Source organism: Castanea sativa, chromosome 10 (genome assembly GCF_040712315.1).
Source record: "Castanea sativa cultivar Marrone di Chiusa Pesio chromosome 10, ASM4071231v1".
Lineage (NCBI taxonomy): Eukaryota > Viridiplantae > Streptophyta > Magnoliopsida > Fagales > Fagaceae > Castanea > Castanea sativa.
Genome location: NC_134022.1, coordinates 9,653,265 through 9,674,324, shown reverse-complemented (window position 1 = coordinate 9,674,324; position 21,060 = coordinate 9,653,265). Strand labels below are relative to the sequence as shown.

Genomic DNA, 21,060 nt, shown 5'->3' with positions numbered 1-21,060 from the left:
ATCACTTGACGTATAGGTATTTGGTTGATAGTTTGCTTGTTTGGGGCTAAAAGTTTAATGGTTCGTTTGGATTGAGGGGAGGAGAGAGAGTAGAGTAGAGTAGATGTAGTACAAAATTAGTTTATTTTTAGTTAACTCAACTCTACTCTCCTTCTTTCCCCCTCCATCCAAACAGGCCATAAAGTTTGAGGTTTTAGGATTTGAGTGATGCCAGGCAGTTTGGCTCCACCTAATGATTGTTTAAGTGATTTTTATTTTTCATTTTTTGTTGATGAGTTTTGGTGTTATTTTTAAGTTTAATTTTTTACTTATCAATCTTAATTAATTTATTAGTAAAAAGAATACTGGACATATATTGATAATAAATATAAAGTTCAACTTTTGTAGTTCATGCAATTTCCTTTGTAGAATAGTTGTATTTGTGTTTACTCTTCCAATTCTATTGTAATTACCAAGCAAGTATTCTCAATAATGAATATGAAAAAAATATAAGTTTCACAATAAAATGAATGATAGTTTTCTCACGCTTGATTTTTGTATATTGAAATAAAAAATATTTCAAAATTTTGTATGATTTCACAATTTAAAGAATACTGAATTCAATTTTAGTAGATAATAAATGATTGAATAGGCATATATTAAGAAATAGTCATTATATATCTTCTCTTTTGTTTATATCATTATTATTTAATTGTTAATTTGATTCTCAAAAAAAAAAAAAAAAAGAATTGTTAATTTGGTTCTTCATGTATCTGGTACAACTTACTTGTGGGAATTTTTTTAGCAACTACGTGCAAAACTATATCACCAAATTTTGAGTATATCTATTTACTCTAGTTTTCATATATATATTGTTTATGTATAATATATATGGGCGTTTATGTATTATTATAACCACAAAATATATATATATATATATATATATATATATATATATATATATATATATATATGTGTGTGTCTACTTCCTAAAACATTCACATTAATAATTTTTCCATATGTATTTGGGGGAAAATTCTCGTAGAATAAAGTCCAAAGCTTCCACCTTACTTTATTCTTATGCTATTTAGGAGATTATAAAAGGACGGGAGTTAGGAGAAGGAGGACACAAGTTGTTTTACTTTGAGAGAGGTTGAAGTGATTGTGCTCTCAAATCCAGCCAAATTACCAGGTTTTTCACTTTCTTCCTTATGGTCGTTGCTATTTTTGAGTTTAAATTATTTCTTATCACCATATTATTTTCTATGTTCTTTATTAAATATTGCCAGTATAGCTCGAAACAAATGATGTGTACATGTACATTTCAGCTTTGGTTGCTATCTACTTTTCTTTGTTGCTAAAGTTGCAGATTATGGATGTTTGAACAGAGGAGAGAGAAAAGGGAAGGGTCGAGGAATCTTTTCAATGTTTTTCTTTTATTGAGAGAGAGAGAGAGAGAGCATTTCCCAAAGTTCTTATTTAACCTCTCTAACATTGTCGTTTCGAAAAAAAAAAAAAAAATTCTCTAATATTGAGAGAATTTGATGAAGATAGTAGGATCGTACTACACGTCATATTACATCTCTACCAAGCAGTGCACAGAAAGTTTCTAAAACTTTAACAATATTAATATGATTATAAATTAATTATTAAATTTTTTAAGAAATGTTAAAACTTAAAATAAACATAATAATGTACTATAATTTTTGGTTTTGATAAAATCTCAATCTTACCTCATGTGTTACCACAAAATTTACAGTAAATTTTTTTTTACTGTCTATTTAATTGTTCTATTTCAATGATATTATTGAAATATTATTTATTATTTTTCTATTATTTTTATTAAACCAAGCATTGCATGGACGCAATTCTAGTCTACTATTTTTTACATGATTCTCTTATATATATATATATATATATATATACACACACACATACGTGTGTGTGTGTACTCAAAGACTTCTTATCTAGCTAGACTAATGAAATTATAATTTCAAAAAGGATTCTAATAAAAAATTCTATTAGTAAAATTTTATTGGAAACTTTTTATTTATGAAGTCTTTAAAAGTATAAATAGTTAAATACTGGTAATTCAATTTTTATTATTCTTTATTATTTTCTCCCACGTGGTTTTTCTTCTTGTTCCCTTTTTACCTTTTTGGTAATTCACTTTTTTCTATAACTTAGACAGGGGGGATTTGAACCAGGTAAAGTTTTCATATGAGTTTTTTCCTTTTTGATAATTTTATTATTTTTTCTCTCAAGAAAACATAATGGTGAGCATATAGGTTGAGTTAATAGCATAGTTTTAAAAACCGGATCGGGAGCAAAACTAAATTTTCATCTGATTCTTGGTTTTTCTTGAATTCGATAATTTTTTCTCGGTGTTTTCTACCAGTTTTAGGAATTTTTTGGGACTGGATTGGTCTCTAGTTCCCGGTTTAACCATCAGACTAGCCGATTAAGTCCGATTTTTAAGATAGTGCTTTGTTTGTGTGTGTGCATGCACATGCATTGGTGTTAAGTTTCTTGTTTTAAACTTAATGGAATGGGATAGAGTTTTGACTGTCATGGTAATAAAAATGTAGGGTTTATATTGATACAATTAAAGATATATATAGGATTTAATTTGTCCAAGATACAAAATTATATATATTTTTCTTTTTTGGATTTTCCCCTAATTTATATTTATATTATAATATTTATTTAACTATTCAATTTCAATGTTAGTTAGATTTCCTTTTTTTTTTCTTTTTTTTTTCTTTTTTTTTTCTATTCAATCCATGTATGTTTCATTTGCGGAAATTGTCAGATGTAAACGAAGCCCTATAACGCATTTCTCTTATTTATTTATTTTATGTAAAACTTAATCTAGCCTCTCTTTTACACCAAGCAACTAAATATAAGAGGGATATTATTTCACATCTATTATTTGCTAAGGAAAAAAAATTAAAAAACTAATGTGATTATTATTCCATCCTCTCAAACCCGTGGTGGTTATCATACCACACACACACAGAGATATATATATATATATATATATATATATATATATATATATATATATATATATATATATATATTTGTGAGAAGAGGTTATCATACCATATTGGTGACATTAGTTTTCATAAATCATTTGTTTCTTTTATTTTCAAATCTTTGTTATGAATACAATAAAATAAAGTTTTGATTTATCAACTTTCAGTCTTGATATTATTTAGAAATTCTTGAAACTAGCAAGTGATATAGTCTAGAAGCTAAACCAAGATATTAGATATGTATTCAATCAAAAAAAAAAAAAAAAATGATACGTACTTTTCTATCATTTCGAATAAGAATTCACGTTAGTTTGACTTACAAACCAGTGACAGTTTCTCTCTCTTTCTTTGACTTACAGTTTCTCTCTCTTTCTTTTACTTGCTTTCTTTGACTTGCAGCTTCTCTTTCTATTGTTGGTTTCGTTGACAAGAACTTTGATTTGTTAAATTGGAGTAGTTTTAAGATTATAAATTATTTCATAATTTTTTTGCCACTAACGTAACAGATTGTGAGTGATTAACTATTTCTTACACATGAACTTATTATTTTCTCTTTACTAATCACATTTTATTACGTCACAATTGTCATAAGAAGTTGTGAAAAATTATGTGCTACTAGACTTTTTCTCATTTTATTTGGCTGGATTCTTTTTCTTTATTTTCTTGGTTATAATCTATTTGACTGGATCAAATAACCTTGAATCATAATATAAGTAGACTCTAATATCCCAAGTTGTTTTGGATTACAATTCAGCCCAAAAAAAAAAGAAGTTGTTTTGAATCATCAGGGTTTTGAAATGTTTTCATACATTTTCTTTTGGTATAGGTATTTAAACAATGTCGTCGGAACAATCTTCGAAACAAACAATGTTGGAACCAGATCCAAAACAAACATCGACCGAACAAGATCCAAAACAAACAATGCCGGAACAAGAACAAACCTTGAAAAACAGAAAGTCGGGCCTCGATCTTGCTTCAAGTGATCCGGGTATGGAGCCATTCTTACTCTTACTTCTCCATGCGGCGGATTGCACATCTAGCTATTGTCTTTGATTATTTTTTTGGATTAAATGATAGAATATTGACATGGTTTGATTTTGTGCAATGCTTTTAACAGTTTGATTTTGTTAAATAGTATTTTATATGTTCACTTTAGATAACTGAACTCATCTCATTCAACCTAACACATGGTAAGACATCTCCTATAAAAATAAAAATAAAAAACATCTTAGAAAAATTAAAAGTAATAACTTTACTGATATCTTTAAAATTGGATAATAAAATACATGGTAAAAATAAAAGAAGAAAACTATGGTAAGTTATAATAAAAATTTAGAGGCTTGTTTGGTAAGAGGTTTTGTTGAAAACCATTTCCTATTTGGGGTCAAACCCAGCAAAACTTGAACAACAGGTAACCACAACCCGAGTAAATCAATTGAAACCCCATATATATACAGTCATTATCTTGAAATCAAAACCCCGGTAAACCAAAAACCAGATTATATAACAAAACTTATAAAAAAAAGAAAAAGAAAAGAAAACCCAGAACAAAAATTATAACAAAAGTCAAGGACTTGAAAAACTCAAAAACTCAGATTCAATACGAACATTTTCATTTCGCCTCCTTTAATCCACAGCTATGATACTAACAGAGAACATAAAATTATAGAGAACATAATACAATACCTTTGCACTATAAATAGAATACACCATATATTTATTCAATACAATACAAAACAGAGACTAATGTAACAAAATATAATTCTTATACCCCATATTTAATTCAAATCTCCTATTAAATAAATTAAACACTTTGGACAGATGTCTTTAGTTTTTTTTTTTTTAATTAAAAATTATTTTAAGTAGACGTGTCTTTAGTTATGGACAAAAAAAAAAAAAAAAAAAAAAATCACAAACCATACACTTCATCACTACAAATACGGCAACTAATATAAGTGCAATAGCAAAACTCAAAATAATAGAAGAGATACCTTTGTGGGTAGCTATATCTATAAAATTTTTATAATATTTTCACAAAAAATCATAGATAGTTAGTTGTTATTTGTTCAAATTTGAATATAATACTAAGATTATTTTTTTGCTCCAATAATAACAACTTGTCATTTAAGATTTGTTGTGAAGATATTATAAAAATGTTATAGATATAACATTTCTCTTGTGAATAACGTCTTAAACCTTATTAACTGAAACTCCTTTAATGATACAACTATACCTTATAGTGAAATAATCCGTGAATAGCCACTAAATGTTTCTGCATTCAAATGTTTATTCAATATAAAATAGAGGGTAGCATAATGAAATGTTATTCTTACAAGTTACAAACCCATATTTTAAATCTCATATTAAATAAATTAATTACATAAGATAAATGTGTTTAGCTTTTTATTTTTTATTTTTAAAATAGAAATCTCTAGTTATGAACAAAAAGGAAATTACAGACAACCATCGAGTCTATCACCACATATATGGCAGCCAATGTAAGTGCAGTAACAAAACACAAAACGATAGAGGAGTTTTTAACAAAGCCTTATTTAGTGAATCAACTTTTAAAGGATCCAACTTTCCCTTATAGTGAAATAACCAGGATATAGGCACTGACTGTTTCTACATTTCTCAATTGACCTTTACACTAGATTTTCCCACTGTATATTTTACCAAAATCGGAAGTCCTAGTGGTAAGTGACAAAAAAATTAGTTTCTATGCTAACGCATATGGGCATTAGAGTATATCCAAAATCACATATATTATAATATCATTGTTCAACAACAAATATCTTATTCAGCAAAAAAAAAAAAAAAAAAAAAAAAAAACAACAACAACAACAAATGTCATATTCAAATCATTGGCTTCTTCCTAGCAAAAAAAAAAAAAAAAAATCATTGGCTTCTTATACCTTCTCCCCTCTCCTCTCCCCTCCTCGTGTGTGAGTTAAAAAAAAATTCTAAAAAAAAAAAAAATCATTGTCTTCTTCCACTAACATTCATGTTTAATCCAAGTTTGAAAAGTGTAGAAAATTTCTAAATAAAACCATTTTAATAAAAAATTCTAACAGTTCAATAATAAATTTAAAGCATTTTTCAATTACATAATGAGGCGAGGACACAATTGTGAAAACCATATTATAATATAAAATAGGCCAAGATGTAAAAAAAACCCCTGAAATTTGTGACAGTTGCAAACAGACCCAACCCTACTATCAATTTCGGTTTTTTAAGATCCATTTTTGAGAATGACCAAATTGACCTCTCTAGTACATTTCCACAAATTGTTAGTAATGAAAAACCATTTTAAAAGTAAAAATTAATATTTTTTTCTCTAAAATTAAAGTCATATTAAAAATTTACCTTAAATTTTTCTTTTTTTCTTTGAAATATTTTAACCATCCTTAGATGTGTAGGTGTGGATGTGGAGGGGTGTAGCTATGTGTAAGGGTGGCCCCCAAAATTTTGAATTTTTTTTAAAAAAAATATAATTATTTTAATGTTTTCAAAGTTTAATCTATAAAAATAAGAGTTGACACCTCCAAATATTTGATTTAATCCAATGATACTCTTAAAAAAAAATATTTGGTTTAATAGTTATAGAGATATAACACTGTTTTTTGCAATTCTATTTTTTTTATTGTAAAATGTGCTCATATGTTTGTTAAATATTAGATAAAATTTGGCACCAAACATATTTGAATCTAATATCTTTTTCAACTCATTATGTGACAATTAATAAGTCATTAATTCATTAAAAAATATTGTCACTAAAACTACACAAGAAATGTCTCTTTAGTTGCTACACAATGGGTTAGAGCAAGATAACTTCAAATATGTTTGAAGCTTAACTTCTTCCCCCAAGTTTTAGATCATTTATGTTTTTGAAAATTTTATTAGTTCAATTGAAAGATTTTTTACTTAATTTAGTATAAAATTTGATAATTTGTATAAAAAATGAAACTTTTTAAGAATTTCACTATAAAAATGGTAAAAATGATTTTTATTTTATGAAAAATCACCATCAAACATAATTGTAATTGAAAATACTAAGTTTTTGTGTGTGTGTGTAGATGTATAACTTATCAAATAAAAAAGTGTGTAAAAACAAAGTGTATATGTGTGTATGTGGGGGTTGTTTTGATAAATATATTAATGTTACAATTTGGTCCCCCAAACTCTCTCTCTCTCTCTCTCTCTCTCTCTCTCTCTCTCTCTCTCTCTCTCTCTCTCTCTCTCTCTCTCTCTCTCTCTCTCTCTCTCTCTCTCTCTCTCTCTCTCTCTCTCTCTCTCTCATTTGGGACTTCTCGATACAAAAAAGATTTACAAATCCCAAATCCAAGTTCTCTATCTCCAATGGCGGAGTGAAAAAAAGTGGTTTTTTGTGGTTGAGCTTAATCCTATAGATGTATAATATATATATATATATATATATATATATATATATATATTTCATTATGAATGGAATCGAATTACTCTACATTTAAAAAAAGAATAATTATAAGATAATTATTCTCAAAATAAAGTTCATTGTAAAACGAATTATTTATAACTTTTATATATTTTTTTGTCAAATTGCTTACAATATATATTGTTATTTTTAGAAAATAATCTTTTTAAATAATGGTTAAATGGTTATAATAAACTTAAGAAACGATATATGTATTTTCCAAATTTGACTATTTTCTAATCACACCCCTTGATTAAATTTTTCTTAATTAGAATCATTTGATTTAAGATTTTTTTTAATCTCACCGCATTCATTCATTTCTCCTGGAATATTATCTTTGGCTTATAAATCAAAGAATCTAATGTAAGCCTTTAGGAAAAAAAAAAAATTACATCCTCATGTGCCCAATGATTTATAAGCCATGTGAATGCTTTGTAAAAGTAAAACACTGTTTTTAACAATTTTTGCTGACTTCCGTGGGAACAAAAGCTGTGATTAAATAAATTCTAAATCATAGAAACGTTATCAAAATAATTGAAAACAAACTGGTGTAAGAAATGAATAAATTTTGGAGATGCAATATTGCATTTTACACAAAAGCATTTTATACTAATTTATAACATATTATATATTTTTATTTCTTTAAATATCATTACTTTACATATATTTTGATAGGATTATGACTTATTTGTTTGAGCAATGTGTGAGTATTATCCATTGATATGCTTAAAATACAAACATTGAAATTTGAGAGATAAAGTGTTACTTTTCTTACAAAATAATTATAAATAGATACCCATATGGTCTTCATGTGACTCAGCCGTTAGTCATGGACACTGTAGCATGGGTTGCGTGTACCGAACACGAATTGGACACTAGATACGCCTTGGACACTGCTGCCTGCGTGTCCCCAATTCGTCCAGCCAAAAAATAATAATTTTTTTATAAGAATTATTTTACTAACTTTTAACTTAATATCTTTGTTTAATATTTTTTAACTGTTTTAGTTCATAAGATTTGGTTATTGATAAATGATGGTTCCGGGCTTTTAAAAAAAATTAATTAATTATATTCTAGACATCATTTAATGGTTACAAATTCATTTTATTAACTATTATTGTCTTAAATTGATATTTTTTAATAATATATAAAAATATATTTAATAATTAATTAATATACGTATCTCCACCATGTCAAATCTTAATTTTTCAAAAATTACCTTATCATACTAATAATGTATCAATGTTTTAGTATTATATTTTATGATAACTAAAATTTAATTATAATGTACATGGCCACCTTCTATCACTCAAAATCTAAGAAGGGTCAATTTGATTATTTTTTACCATTATTTTACCTTTATTAATTCACACACGTCTATAACTAATACTGGAATATCCAAATTTTAACACATAAAAATGGGAGTAAGACTCATTTAGTTAATCCTTAAATCTCAATGATTAAAACCCAAAATTGATGGTACAGAATCTATTTGCTGATTATCTAAACCTAATGTTACATGCTTTTTTTTTTTTGTTAACTAGACGACCATGTTATATGTTAAAGCATCTATAACGTATACTCAAGCATATTTTTCTCCTCCTACAATCACATTAATGATTTTCTTTGCTTAAATTTCCACGCAGAGTTTGTAGAGCGCTAATTTTTCTTTTTCGTTTATTTTTTTATTTTGTTTAAATAGAAGAGAAAAGCTTCATTTTTTCTTGTGCTAATAAAATTAGGATCAAAATTCTAATGTGAAATATTTTTTTTTGGTTTTCGCGTCGGACTTGACAACAGTGTTGGGACCGGCGGAAAAAGTTCTGCTGAAACATTTAGAGGACGAGAATGTGAAGACAATTATTCTCACTGGAGAAGCTGGAGTAGGCAAAACAAGGATGGCCAACGAGATCAACAATTGGGCATTGCAGAAGGACGGCTTTTGCTTGGGGACTCTTTGGGTGTTTCCGAGTCCTGGAGAAAAACACAATTGGAAGTCATATTGGTTGAGCATTGCCCATCAGTTATCTATACTTTCTACCACCGAGGAGTGGGAAGATCATAGTACTGTCAATGATGAAAATATTACTGTCGATGGTGAAAAGAAGGCATCGGAGGAGACGGAGAAGTTGAGAGATGATATTATCGACGAAAAGGAGGAAAAGGAGGACAGCATGAAGAAGAAGATATCTGATAAGCTTGAGAAAATGATAAATGAAAAGACTGAAATGTGGTTACTAATCCTAGATGGTGTTCCTGAAAAGAAGGATGAAAATGAAATGATGAAGAATTTGAATGGCCTTCTGCCTGAAAAGAAAGGTATGTTTAAGTTTTTAATCACTACAACAAAAAAAGTGATTGAAACTAATGACCAGAAAGTTTTTAAGATTGAACCCTTGTCTGAGTCTGATTCTTTGTTCCTATTGGATGAGAAAGTCAAGGGAAAGGTTCGAGACCATCCAGATTTTGAAACAATATCTAAAGAAATTGCTAAAAGGAGCGAGGGTCGACTGCCAGCTGTAATTCTTATGATGGCAGAAGCCTTAAATCGTATTAAAGAAGATGATTTTGATTCGGGAGTTCGGATGTTGAAAGGCGCTCTGGATGAACCCGCGGGTGTAAATCCACTACTGGGCTATGTGTATGACATGTTGGCTTGCACTGATATGGCTTTGATCAATTGTTGTTGGCAAAGTAAGCAATTATTTCAAAATTTTGGAGGCATCAATTATGAGGAGTTGATAGCTTGCTGGATACTCGAAGGATATGTAGATGCTAATGATCAGTTTGACAAGGCATATGAAGAGGGACATTGTGTTTTGATGGAGCTTATAGATCGTTGCATACTGAAATTACGTGAAGATGGTCTTGTTACCATGGAAGGACTAGCACTTACTGTTCCTGATGAGCATTGCCATGGTTGCCGCACATCAGGCTTGGGATTGGCTTGTGTTCCCGATGATCATTGCCATGGACGTGGGGCATCGAGACTGGGATTGGCTAGTATTCTTGAATATGGAAAGGAGCTAGGCATTGGGAGAGTTGCACCAGGGGAAGGCATGATAAAAACTCCATACGGTCCTAAAAATTTGAACAAAGTTTGCACACTCATGATAGATGGAAGTCGTCTTTCCGGGGAAGTCCTTGACACAATGTTTTTTAAGCCCATGGAGGAACTTAAAGTTCTTGCCATTTTCAATCCCAGATTCAGTTCACTACCCTCGTTTTTGCTTCCAAAAACAAAAACCGATGATCAGTCGTCAAAACAAAAAACTGATGATCCAATTTCAAAACAAAAAACGGATGATTCAATTGAAAAAGAAAAAACTGGTCTTCGCTTGCTTGTGCTCAGGGGCTGTGATCAATTGGATAACATTGATCAAATCAAAAACCATGAAAATTTAATCGTTCTGGAAATATCTGGTGCCAGCTCCTTGAAGAAAATTCCAGATGATTTTTTCCTGAACATGCAACAGCTTGAAAGCCTCAACCTCTCTGCAGTCCCGTTTGAATCACTGCCTTCTTCAATTTCCAACCTGACTAAACTACGTCGTCTCATCCTTAAAGAGTGTTCTGAATTGAAAATCCTACCAAACCTAAAAAAACTTACCAACCTTGTGGTCCTTGACCTTTCTGGTTCTACTTCTTTGGTAAAAATTACAGACAAATGCTTAAAACAACTTCAGAATCTTCAAATGCTTGACCTTTCCGAAACCCAAATTAACCATTTGCCCATTCTGAAAGATCTTAAATCACTCACTCGGCTCATATTAAAAAACTGCAAATCCATAACCCGATTGTCCAGATTTGAGTTATTAACTTCTCTCCATAATCTGGGTCTTTCTGGTTCTACTATACTAAAGCAAATCCATGATGATTCCTTTAAGAAAAAAGATGGCCTCAAAGTCCTTGATTTATCTGAATCTGGAATTGGTAGTTTACCTTCCAGTTTTACAAACCTTTCTACTCTTGAGTCGTTTGATCTTTCTGGTGTCTCTAATTTGGTCAAAATCCCAGAAAATACCTTTGTAGGGATGAAATGTCTTCGTAGTCTCAACCTCTCAAACACTAAAATTGAAGAACTGCCACCCATTTCCAAACTTGGGAACCTTCGTCAGCTCCTTCTAAGTAATTGCCCATTGAAAAAATTGCCAGAAACGAGAGGGCTTACTAGACTTGAGAAACTTGATCTTTCTAATGCCTCTAGTCTGGTTAAATTCGAAGACGGATCCTTTGACCATTTGACTAACCTCAGCTATCTCAACTTCTCAAACACCCAAATTAAAAGTCTACCATCTATAGCCAACCTCAAGAAGCTTTGCCAACTTTTGCTACAAAATTGTGAACACTTGTCTGAGTTGCCATCCTTGGATGCCCTTGAACAACTGGAGGAGCTTGATCTATCAGTAAAAGAAACAGAAAATAAATCCTCTCAATCTTCTCGAGAACCTTTGGCAGAGCCTTTGAAAGAAACTGAGACTAAGTCACCAGTAAAAGAAACGGAGAAGAAACCTTCTGATTCTTCTGGACCTTCGACAGAGCATTTGAAAGAAACTGAGGCTAAATCACCAGTAAAAGAAACGGAAAAGAAACCTTCCGAGTCTGCTGGAGAACCTTCGGTAGAGCCTTTGAAAGAAACTGAGGCTAAAACACCAGTAAAAGAAACAGAAAAGAAACCTTCCGAGTCTTCTGGAGAACCTTCGGCACCAGTAAAAGCAACAGAAAAGAAGCCCTCTGAGTCTTCTGGAGAACCTTCGGCAGAGCAATTGAAAGAAACCGAAGCTGCTAAATCATCAGTAAAAGAAACTGAAAAGAAATCCTTTGAGTCTTCTAGAGAACCTTCGAAAGAAACTGAAGCTAAATTATCAACAAAACAAACAGAAAAGAAATCCTCTGGGTCTTCTGGAGAACCTTTGAAAGAAGTTGAAGCAAAATTGGAGAAGATGGTCCACCTTAGGCTGCTCAAGCTATCAGGAACAAAACTTAATATTAAGATACCTCTGATGTCCAACCTCACCAGCCTCACCAACCTTACCGAGCTTTGCCTTGGAGGCTGTAAACTTTCAGATACTGATCCAAGTTTGAAAATGTATACAAAGCTAAAGCTTTTGGATCTTTCAAAGACAGATATTGAATCTTTACCATCACTTGAGAATCTCACCTATCTCCGTGGTCTAAAGTTAAGAGGTTGTACAAATTTACAGCGACTACCAGATCTGACGTCACTTAAAGATTTGGAGTCTCTTGATTTACAAGAGATAAGGGTCAAAGAATTTCCCTATTGGATCTCAGAGTTGACTCGTTTGAAGCACCTTGATTTACCAGTCTTAGAGGACCCTCAAACACTTGATTGGGAGAAGATAAAGAACTTACCAGAGGAGCTAAACTGGGATCATTGTGACATCTTCCTGAACCGTCGAAAAAGGCCTTGCATGTCATTGAGTGGCACTGAATTTTTCAAATATTTGAAGGAAAATCCAAAATTTTCCAATATTTGGGAGACATGTTTCAAAGAATTTCAATTCTCTGTTTGTGCTCTTACGAAGGAAGGGAAAGTTTCTAGGACAGAAAAGAAGAAAGACAAAGCTTCCATCCAAGAAAAGAAGGAAGACAAAGGTTCCATCCAAGAAAAGAAGGAAAACAAAATTTCGAGCCCAGAAAATAAGGATGACAAAGCTTCGAGCCAAGAAAAGAAGGAAGACAAAGTTTCTAGCCAAGAAAAGAAGCAAGACAAATCTTCTAGCCAAGGAAAGAAGGAAGACAAAGCTTCAGGACAAGAAAAGAAGGAATACAAAGCTTCAGGACAAGAAAAAAAGGAAGACAAAACTTCTAGCGAAGAAAAAAAGAAGGAAGACAAAACTTCTAGCAAAGAAAAGAAGGAAGACAGAGCTTCCTGCAAAGAAAAGAAGGAAGACAAAAGTAGAGACATCTGTTGGCATAGAGTTGACTCGAACTACAGAAAAATCTACTTCCAAACTCATTCTTTTCCTGAAAATATTAGTAAGTATTTGGAAATCATTGGATTTGACGAGTATCCTGGTGGTGTTGAGGATGTGCTCATGAAAGCCGAATATGTGTCTTTGATTGAAAATGACTTCGTCGAAAGCTTATCAGATTTAGATGTGGGCAATTTGAAAGCAATGAAGGGCTGTTGGTTGGAGAGGTGTGGCAAAATGAAGACAATATTTCGCAGAGAAGATGCAGAAGTTGAAATGCAGAAAAATCTAAACATTCTATGGGCATCAAACCTTCCTGAATTGACGAGTGTGTACAGTGGGGAAATGCCACATGAGAGTCTCCTAAATCTAAAAAAACTGTATTTAGATTGTTGTCCGATGCTTGAAGTTGTTTTTCCCTCTACTCAGCTGCCAGAAAATCTTAAAATCCTTGAAGTCAAATTCTGTGATAAATTGGAGACTCTGTTTAGGCCCACTAAAGTAGAAGAATATAGGCATGGTTTAGAGAAGCTGCATCTGGTGGAACTGCCGAAGTTGACTAGCATGGGGTTGCTGGAGGGAAACAGCATTAAGGACAGATTCCCATTCTTGAAAGTAAAAATCAGGGAATGCCCGAAATTGCAGAACATAGGAACACTTCGGGAGTTGGGAGTATCTGTGGAAAATTCTAAGATTGAAGAGTATTGATTGAAGTGCCATCTCTACGTGGCTTTTGGAAGGGTGGGATATGCAGCAAGTTTGAGACGCGACCTCCTGGTGTGTGTGTGTGTGTGTGTGATAGGCAAGGTCTCTCAATATTTATCATGTGCATTTTGCCGCTAACAGGTAACTTTTGCTTTCTTATGGTCTCCCTGCCTGTTTATTATGTACACTACAGAATATACATGTTTGCTCAGCCTTCTCTGTTTTTCAATTCTCCAAGTTCATTTTTCTCATATTTTTCTTGATGTGTGGTAGGCAATTTTTATAGGGTTTTTTTAATTTGATAGTTACAATAACGAGGAATAGGAGATTTAAAAACTGATTCTTTCAATAAAGGAGAGCCACTGTATTACTAAGTGCTTGACAACAATTTATATAGTTGTTGCAAAAGTTATCTATCACATATTGGATTTTTTGTTCTTTGTATTGTAATGCTCCCAAAGAAAAAGATAAAAGAAAAGAGTTTATTAAATTAGGACGTTAAATAAATTAATTTTGGAATTAATTATTTATTGGGTTCTTCTTTATGTTTTTGTAATATCAAAAATTTTATAGCTCAATTGATATCTTCGGGTTTATAGTTCAAATCTCATTCTCTCAAGTATCAAATAATAGATGAATAATTTATTATTATTTTTTAGGGTGTAGTTTAGAAAAATTAATTTAATAAGCTTCTGTTAGTTACTAAAATCATCAAATGAAATGTATGCTCCATAGGATTCTAGGGAGGGGGCTCAAAATTTACTAAGGATAATAGATCGTGGTTGAAACCTTGAAGCCAGGATCAATCAAAGCATCCCCAAGGTAAAAAAAATTCTTACTAGTAATTCTAATCTCTTCAAATTTCCAAAATATAGAGTTTTAAAATTTGGGGATTTTTCAATTTTAGAGGGATTTTAGCCAACTTTGATGGATTTTGGATTTTTGGGGTTAGATCATTGACTTTAGGATGTTAATAACTTCATTTTTTAATGAGATTCAAAAAAAAAAAAAAAAAAGTTAATGAATTAGCCCTTAACATGAAATTAGCGTTAGAATTTCGTTAAAAAAAAAAACTGTATATTTGAATTTTGATATGGTACATAAAAAGATGTAGAAAAGACTGAAGAAAATTATGGAAAAATTGGGGGGAAATCTGGAAATTAAGGGTTTTTATCAAAGCCCACTCCTAGGCCATATTGTTGGGGGAAAGTATGGCTCACCCCTTGGCCCAATTTGGTCGTATAAGCAATTTATCTTAAAGCATGTCATTTCTAAAATGTAGAAACTTTAAGAGGCAGTTTCATATAGCTTATCTCAAAATTTTTATGTCAAATTTTAAGAGTTTTCTTTTTCCCCAAAATTCCATAAGTAATATAGTTTTGCTATTCTCTCAGTTGAGGTGTTTTAAGGGAAAAGTTCAAATTAGATCGAATATGCATACATTTTGGTTAATTTCTAAAGTTTGGGATTAGTAAATTAGTTTGTATGTTTCATTATATTAGCTTGATCTTGAGTGTCATAACTTTGAAATTTGGTGACTTTGGTGAGGCTATTGGAGGTAAGTGACCTTCCCCTTATCTAGTGGTTTCTTTACTTAACACATTTAATAAAATAATTAATTGTTCTTTTTTGGAATTTATTGTTGATTTATTTTATTTTAAATAAATTTTTTTAAAGGAAAAAAAATACTTTCCTTCCTTTTGAAATGATGGAAATTTTTAATAAATTGATTTTCTCTTTCAAATGTTTAGCTTCTTCAAAATTGAAATAAATATGTGAACATTTTTGTATAAAAAACCAATGGTTTGAATGGAATAGATATATAAGATTTTTTCTATTGTTGATTGAAATGTTTATATGATTTTGGATATGACTACAATGAAAATTGATTTGTTTTATGAATTTGATTGGCTACAGTTTGACTATACTTTGTACCCAACCAATGAGGTATGCATTGGTATTTTTGGCTTTTCCACTGGCCTATATGTGATTCTAAGTCTAGTCACAGGTCTATTGCATGATCATAATTATAATTGTTTAGTATATGTAATATTTTATAACATTTGTATTATTTTTAAAGTTCAGTGAGTTTCTATATAATTGTCAATTGCTTTTAGCAATGTAAATATTAGTTCTAAATAAATATAATTATTACTTCCAAAACTACTAATTAAGTATTTTTTTTCCTATGACCAATGATGTTTTTATTCTACACTATATTTTTATCCAACTAGTTTAGGGCTTAAGGCTAGTGGCTACTTATTGAGCTCACTATTTTCTTTATCTTTTACAGATATTGGGGAGTAGCAAGCTTATTGAGCTGTCGTTGGTGTGGGTGTGTGATAGGAGCTCAGTACTAGTATCAATTAATGTTAGATGTTGAAGTTTGAGTAACTTTTAAAATTTGTATTTGAGGAACTTCTACTTGTGGTATGGAGTCTTGAAAAGAGTTTGGATTTATTTGCTTAGCTATTAAAATTATTTGAGACGAACAGTTATTTGTAATAATATTTTATTTGAATTATTTCTGGGGGCATGTTTTGGAGGACAATTATAGCGTTTAATAGGGTCTTGTACCGTGAAAGGTGAATCCTTTCGTGTGTGTAGTCATTATTACATGCCCAACCGATCACTTTTGAGTTTGAAAGGTGATAGTCATGACTTTATAGTAATAGTTGTAACCCACAAATCTGACCCTTGATACTCAGTAACCCACAACCTCGAAACCCACCAAAAATCTTCGATCTCAACAGCTGAAACCCACCAAACGCCAAATGCCAAAACCCAAACGCAGATCTCAATAGCCACCGATCTCAAAGATCGAAACCTAAATGCCGAAACCCAAACACCAATGCACACCAATCTCAACAGCCACCACACACCCTCGCACATTGGTCTCAATCCCACCGTATGCCCATGCCGCACACTAATTTCTAACCCATTTATCATTGCTAAGAGAGAGGTGAGAAAAGAAAGAGATGGAGAGGTAGAGAGAAAGAAGGAGAGAGGCAAAGTTATTTGTCTGCATGAGAGAGAGAGCTTCAGGTGTGTGGGATTAAACTATGCGTGTGGGATTAAAATAATGTTTTTTCTTATACCATCCAGCTACAGTGGGCTGTTATCTTTAGTAGCCCACTGTAGCAATCACTCAAAATATTTTAGCTTTACCTTCTTTGCTGTAGTGTGTGTTTTTGGTGTTTTGGTTGCTAAAATGACTGTTTAGTCATTTTAGCAACCTTAGAGCAACCGCATTAGTTTGGCCAAATTTTTTCGTCTATTTTACACTAAAAACTTACTTTTTCTATTTTACACTGCCATTTTTTCAAAACACCCACATCAGTTCATCTATTTAACATTATACTCTATCTAAATAATATTATTTATTCTTTTTTTATTACTTATTTATTAATTCTCAGAGTTACCGTATCTATTATCAGTTTAATCCAAAAGTCTATCTCTCATTCCTCCCTTAACTATTTTCCTCTCTCAAACACTCACACACGGCGGCAGATCTGATGACATAGCGGTAGCAGCAAATCAACGGCAACAGTGGAGTAGATCGGCAACTATAGCAGTTCCATTGGGTTTCATGTCGGAGGCAACTTCTTCGAAGATTGAAGTGATTTCTTCTTCGGTGATCAGCTGCAAAAGAGGATTTGCTTCCTCTTTGGTGATTTCTGTAGTTGAAAGGATTGTTATAGTCGGGTTAGAAGTATTGGCAGACTGCACTTCCTGTTCTGTGATTTTTGGGGCTGAGGAAGAAGTGCTCATGACTGCTAATGGAGGACAATGTTCATAGTCTAGAGTAGAGATAAAATAAAAATAAAAAAATGGAGGAGAGATAAAAAATAAATAAATAAATATATATATATATATTATTATACACATCTACAGTAACCATGCATATTTGCATGGTTACTGTAGCAAATGTGCAAATATGCACATTTTTACACCCACTGATGTGGGCAATTTTAAAGGAAAATTGTGCAAATTTTGTCACTTTTTGCATTTTAGAAGATTTTAAAAGAACTGATGTGAATGCTCTTAGTGTGAGTGCTCTAAGTTACCTATATTTTTCTTCCAATTTAATTTTTTACTTTACTTCTTTTAGGTAACTACTTTTCTTTTTAAGCTACAAACCTTATTTCAACAAATATAGGTAATTTGATTAGTGTTCCCCAAATATAGGTAATCAGTAATCACTATAGATTAAATGGGTACGTATGGATAAGTTGATGGGGAAAGTGATGATGTATGAAAATTAGTAGGTTGGAATGCTTCGAACTATGGTAATAGTTTTTGGTCCTGAAAAGAAAAGAAAGAACTGTCAAGGGTGATCAGTGTAACCCGGCCAAGAACCCTCCGACGATTAAGTCATTTTTCTCTCTAGAATACAAGGAAGGAAAATAGTGAATGGTGGGACTTACCTTGGGTCAATAGGACTTATTCCTTTTATAGAGAGTTAAAAGTGAGTCTACTTGTTTGGATCCACCACCATCGTGGGTGATGTGAGTAGTCAATGGAGAAAATGGGTAAATGAAGTATGTGGAGCAAATTACGAGGAACTCCTTCCACATTTTGAGAGTAGTATACTATGGTTATATCACGAGGAACTTTATGAGAAGTCCTTTTGTAGAATTCACCAAGTGTTATTTGGTTGTCCTTAAGTTTGTACTATGGACGACTTACCTGGTCTTGTTATAAAGAGACTTGTATTGTTCTTAAGTGCAATGTTCTTGTTCTCCTCTTCTTAAGGTTTCCTGGATGTGGTCTAGTCATGGACGTGATGATTGTAGACGATCATCATGGACGAATATCCTTAACTTAGTCTCCATCAGTTGCCCCTTTGTCCTTGTGTCGTTCACGCCTTTATTTTTTCTTCAACCATTAATTACTTATTAAACAAAAATTCAGGGAATGTGCCAATGAAGTTGACACGTGGCTCAATCTTGACGCTTTCAGGTCGTATTGCTTCGTTTTTCAAAAATGTGCCACGTGGCACATTTTAATTGGTCAATTTCACTTTAGTGTCCCATCCTGTTGGCTATAAATAGGAAAATACCCCTCTTACCCTCTCACATTTCTCATATTTCCTTCCTTGACATCAGTTGTCCTGCACACCATCTAGAAGTTTTCTCCCATCCTTAGTCGTCTTAGTCTAGAATCAAGTATCCTCCTTTCTCCATATATAGGTTTCCTTCTTAAGTTATTCTTTTACAAAATGGCTATCATAGTGTCCTCGTCTATCAATAGCGATGAGAGATAGATAGATGAATATCATTATGAGAGCAATAATTGTAGTAGTATTGGAAGTGACACTAGTGCAAGTAGTTCTTCGAACAAGCACTACTTGTCTGGGGTTCCTGGGTCCCACCAAAGGTTTCTAGGAAGAGTTAAGCCAGAGGATGACATGAAGTTCGTTGGCTGGCTCGTCCTCTCGCATACCAACCTCCATCCCCTCTTCAGATGAAGAGGAGGATATCTTGTATTGCTGCACAGTAGGTATTCCTTCTAAGAAAGATGAGAAAAAACTAAGTTCCATTAAGAGTTGGTATCAGATCCTAGATGATCTAAATCCTCGTCCAGTTGTCTGAGGTGAATGGTTGTTCCCCTTGTCTTGGAGTTGGTATATACGAGGCTTATTTGTTGGGGGGTCTTAGGTTGCCTCTTAACTCTTTTGATAAGGAAATTCTTCACATGCTGGGTATAGGTATAAACTAGCTTAACTCCAATGCATGGAGGCTTATCGTGTCCATGCAAGTGTTGTGGAGAGAAGTTGTTTAGGGAAATCATCCTCTTACTGTAGACGAGTTTCTTTACTGTTATAAGTCCTCTAAGATTAGCTAGTCTTTGGGCTTTTAACACTTTTTAGCGAGGGGTTCCAGGCAGGAAACCCTATTGAAGTAGGCAGGGATCCTTTTCCTCCCTATATTAGTGAAATGGGTCATCTTCGTCCAAAGGGTATATTATTTTCCACTCCTTGCTTTATTCCTTTTTATCATACTTATCTAATAATTTTATTATTATTATTATTGTAGCTGTGAGACGACCTGCTTTGTCTGAATTCCACCTTGACCGCGTCTAGTGAGCTCGTTCTTTTGTGGATAGGACGTTTCGTTACTTAGTGACACTTCATCATCTTGCGAGTTAGGGACTTGGCCCTGAACCCACCAAAGAAGTGCTTGCCCACGAGCTTACCACCCGAAGACGTAAGTTTTCCCTTCTCTTTTTTATTTTATTTTTATTTTTTTAAGTCGTCCAAATACTGAACCCCTTTTTTCTTCTCTCTCTCTCTCTCTCTTATTTATTTATTTAGGAATGACAACTATGAAGAAGAACAAAGGGAAGGGCGTTGCTGGAGATGAGATTGAGGAGGAGGCTATTAACCAGTCTCATCCTCCAGTTTCGTCCATGGTGAAGGTCGTCCCTCTTGCGTCGTCAGAGAGGAAGAAGACAGTGTCCAAAAGAGTGGATACTAGGAACCTTTTTAGTCGTCGGGGTAACAAGAAGCAAAAGGTTGACCTTTCAACAACGTCCACTCTTGTTGTGGTTCTTGATCATCCTGCCCCCACGACCAAATCTAGAGTTGGCACTTCTCCCGCTTGTCCTGGTGTTAACATATCTAAGCCTTCCAATGCTGTCCCCATGACTCTTCTTGAAAGTGAAGACCTAGCTTGGGAGAAATTCAATCAAGCGGTCATTGATGAAGATGTTGCTATTTGCTACGACATATCCATAAAAAAGTTTGAACATTCCACTGTTCATGACCTCTTCAAGGTATTGTAACTTGTCCTTAGCTTGATTTTTGTATCCTTGGGTCTAAGTTTCATCACATTCTTTTGTCTATATTCCTTTGGTACAAGTTATGTCAAAGTTTATGGCGGCATCTAGGCAGACCTATGAGTTGGACCACACCAGGGTTAGGCTTAAGGCAAGAATCTGTGATATG

The 21,060-nt window shown here is 32.5% G+C and overlaps 1 protein-coding gene across 2 annotated transcripts; it reads left to right on the top strand.

Moving 5' to 3' along the window:
- Positions 1-1,103: 1,103 nt before the first annotated feature.
- LOC142612740 (uncharacterized) lies at positions 1,104-16,655 on the top strand. 2 transcript variants are annotated; one of them, XM_075784888.1, is made up of 4 exons: positions 1,104-1,171; positions 3,844-4,005; positions 9,271-14,252; positions 16,405-16,655. In XM_075784888.1, the coding sequence occupies exons 2-3, from the start codon at positions 3,855-3,857 to the stop codon at positions 14,112-14,114; spliced, it is 4,995 nt and encodes a 1,664-aa protein (XP_075641003.1). In that variant the 5' UTR covers positions 1,104-1,171; positions 3,844-3,854; the 3' UTR covers positions 14,115-14,252; positions 16,405-16,655. The 2 variants fall into 2 exon arrangements, 1 of the variants encoding a protein (XP_075641003.1); XR_012840181.1 differs by lacking the exons at positions 1,104-1,171; positions 3,844-4,005 and adding an exon at positions 14,847-14,933 and having other exon boundaries at positions 14,125-14,252; positions 16,405-16,635.
- The last annotated feature ends 4,405 nt before the right edge of the window (positions 16,656-21,060 follow it).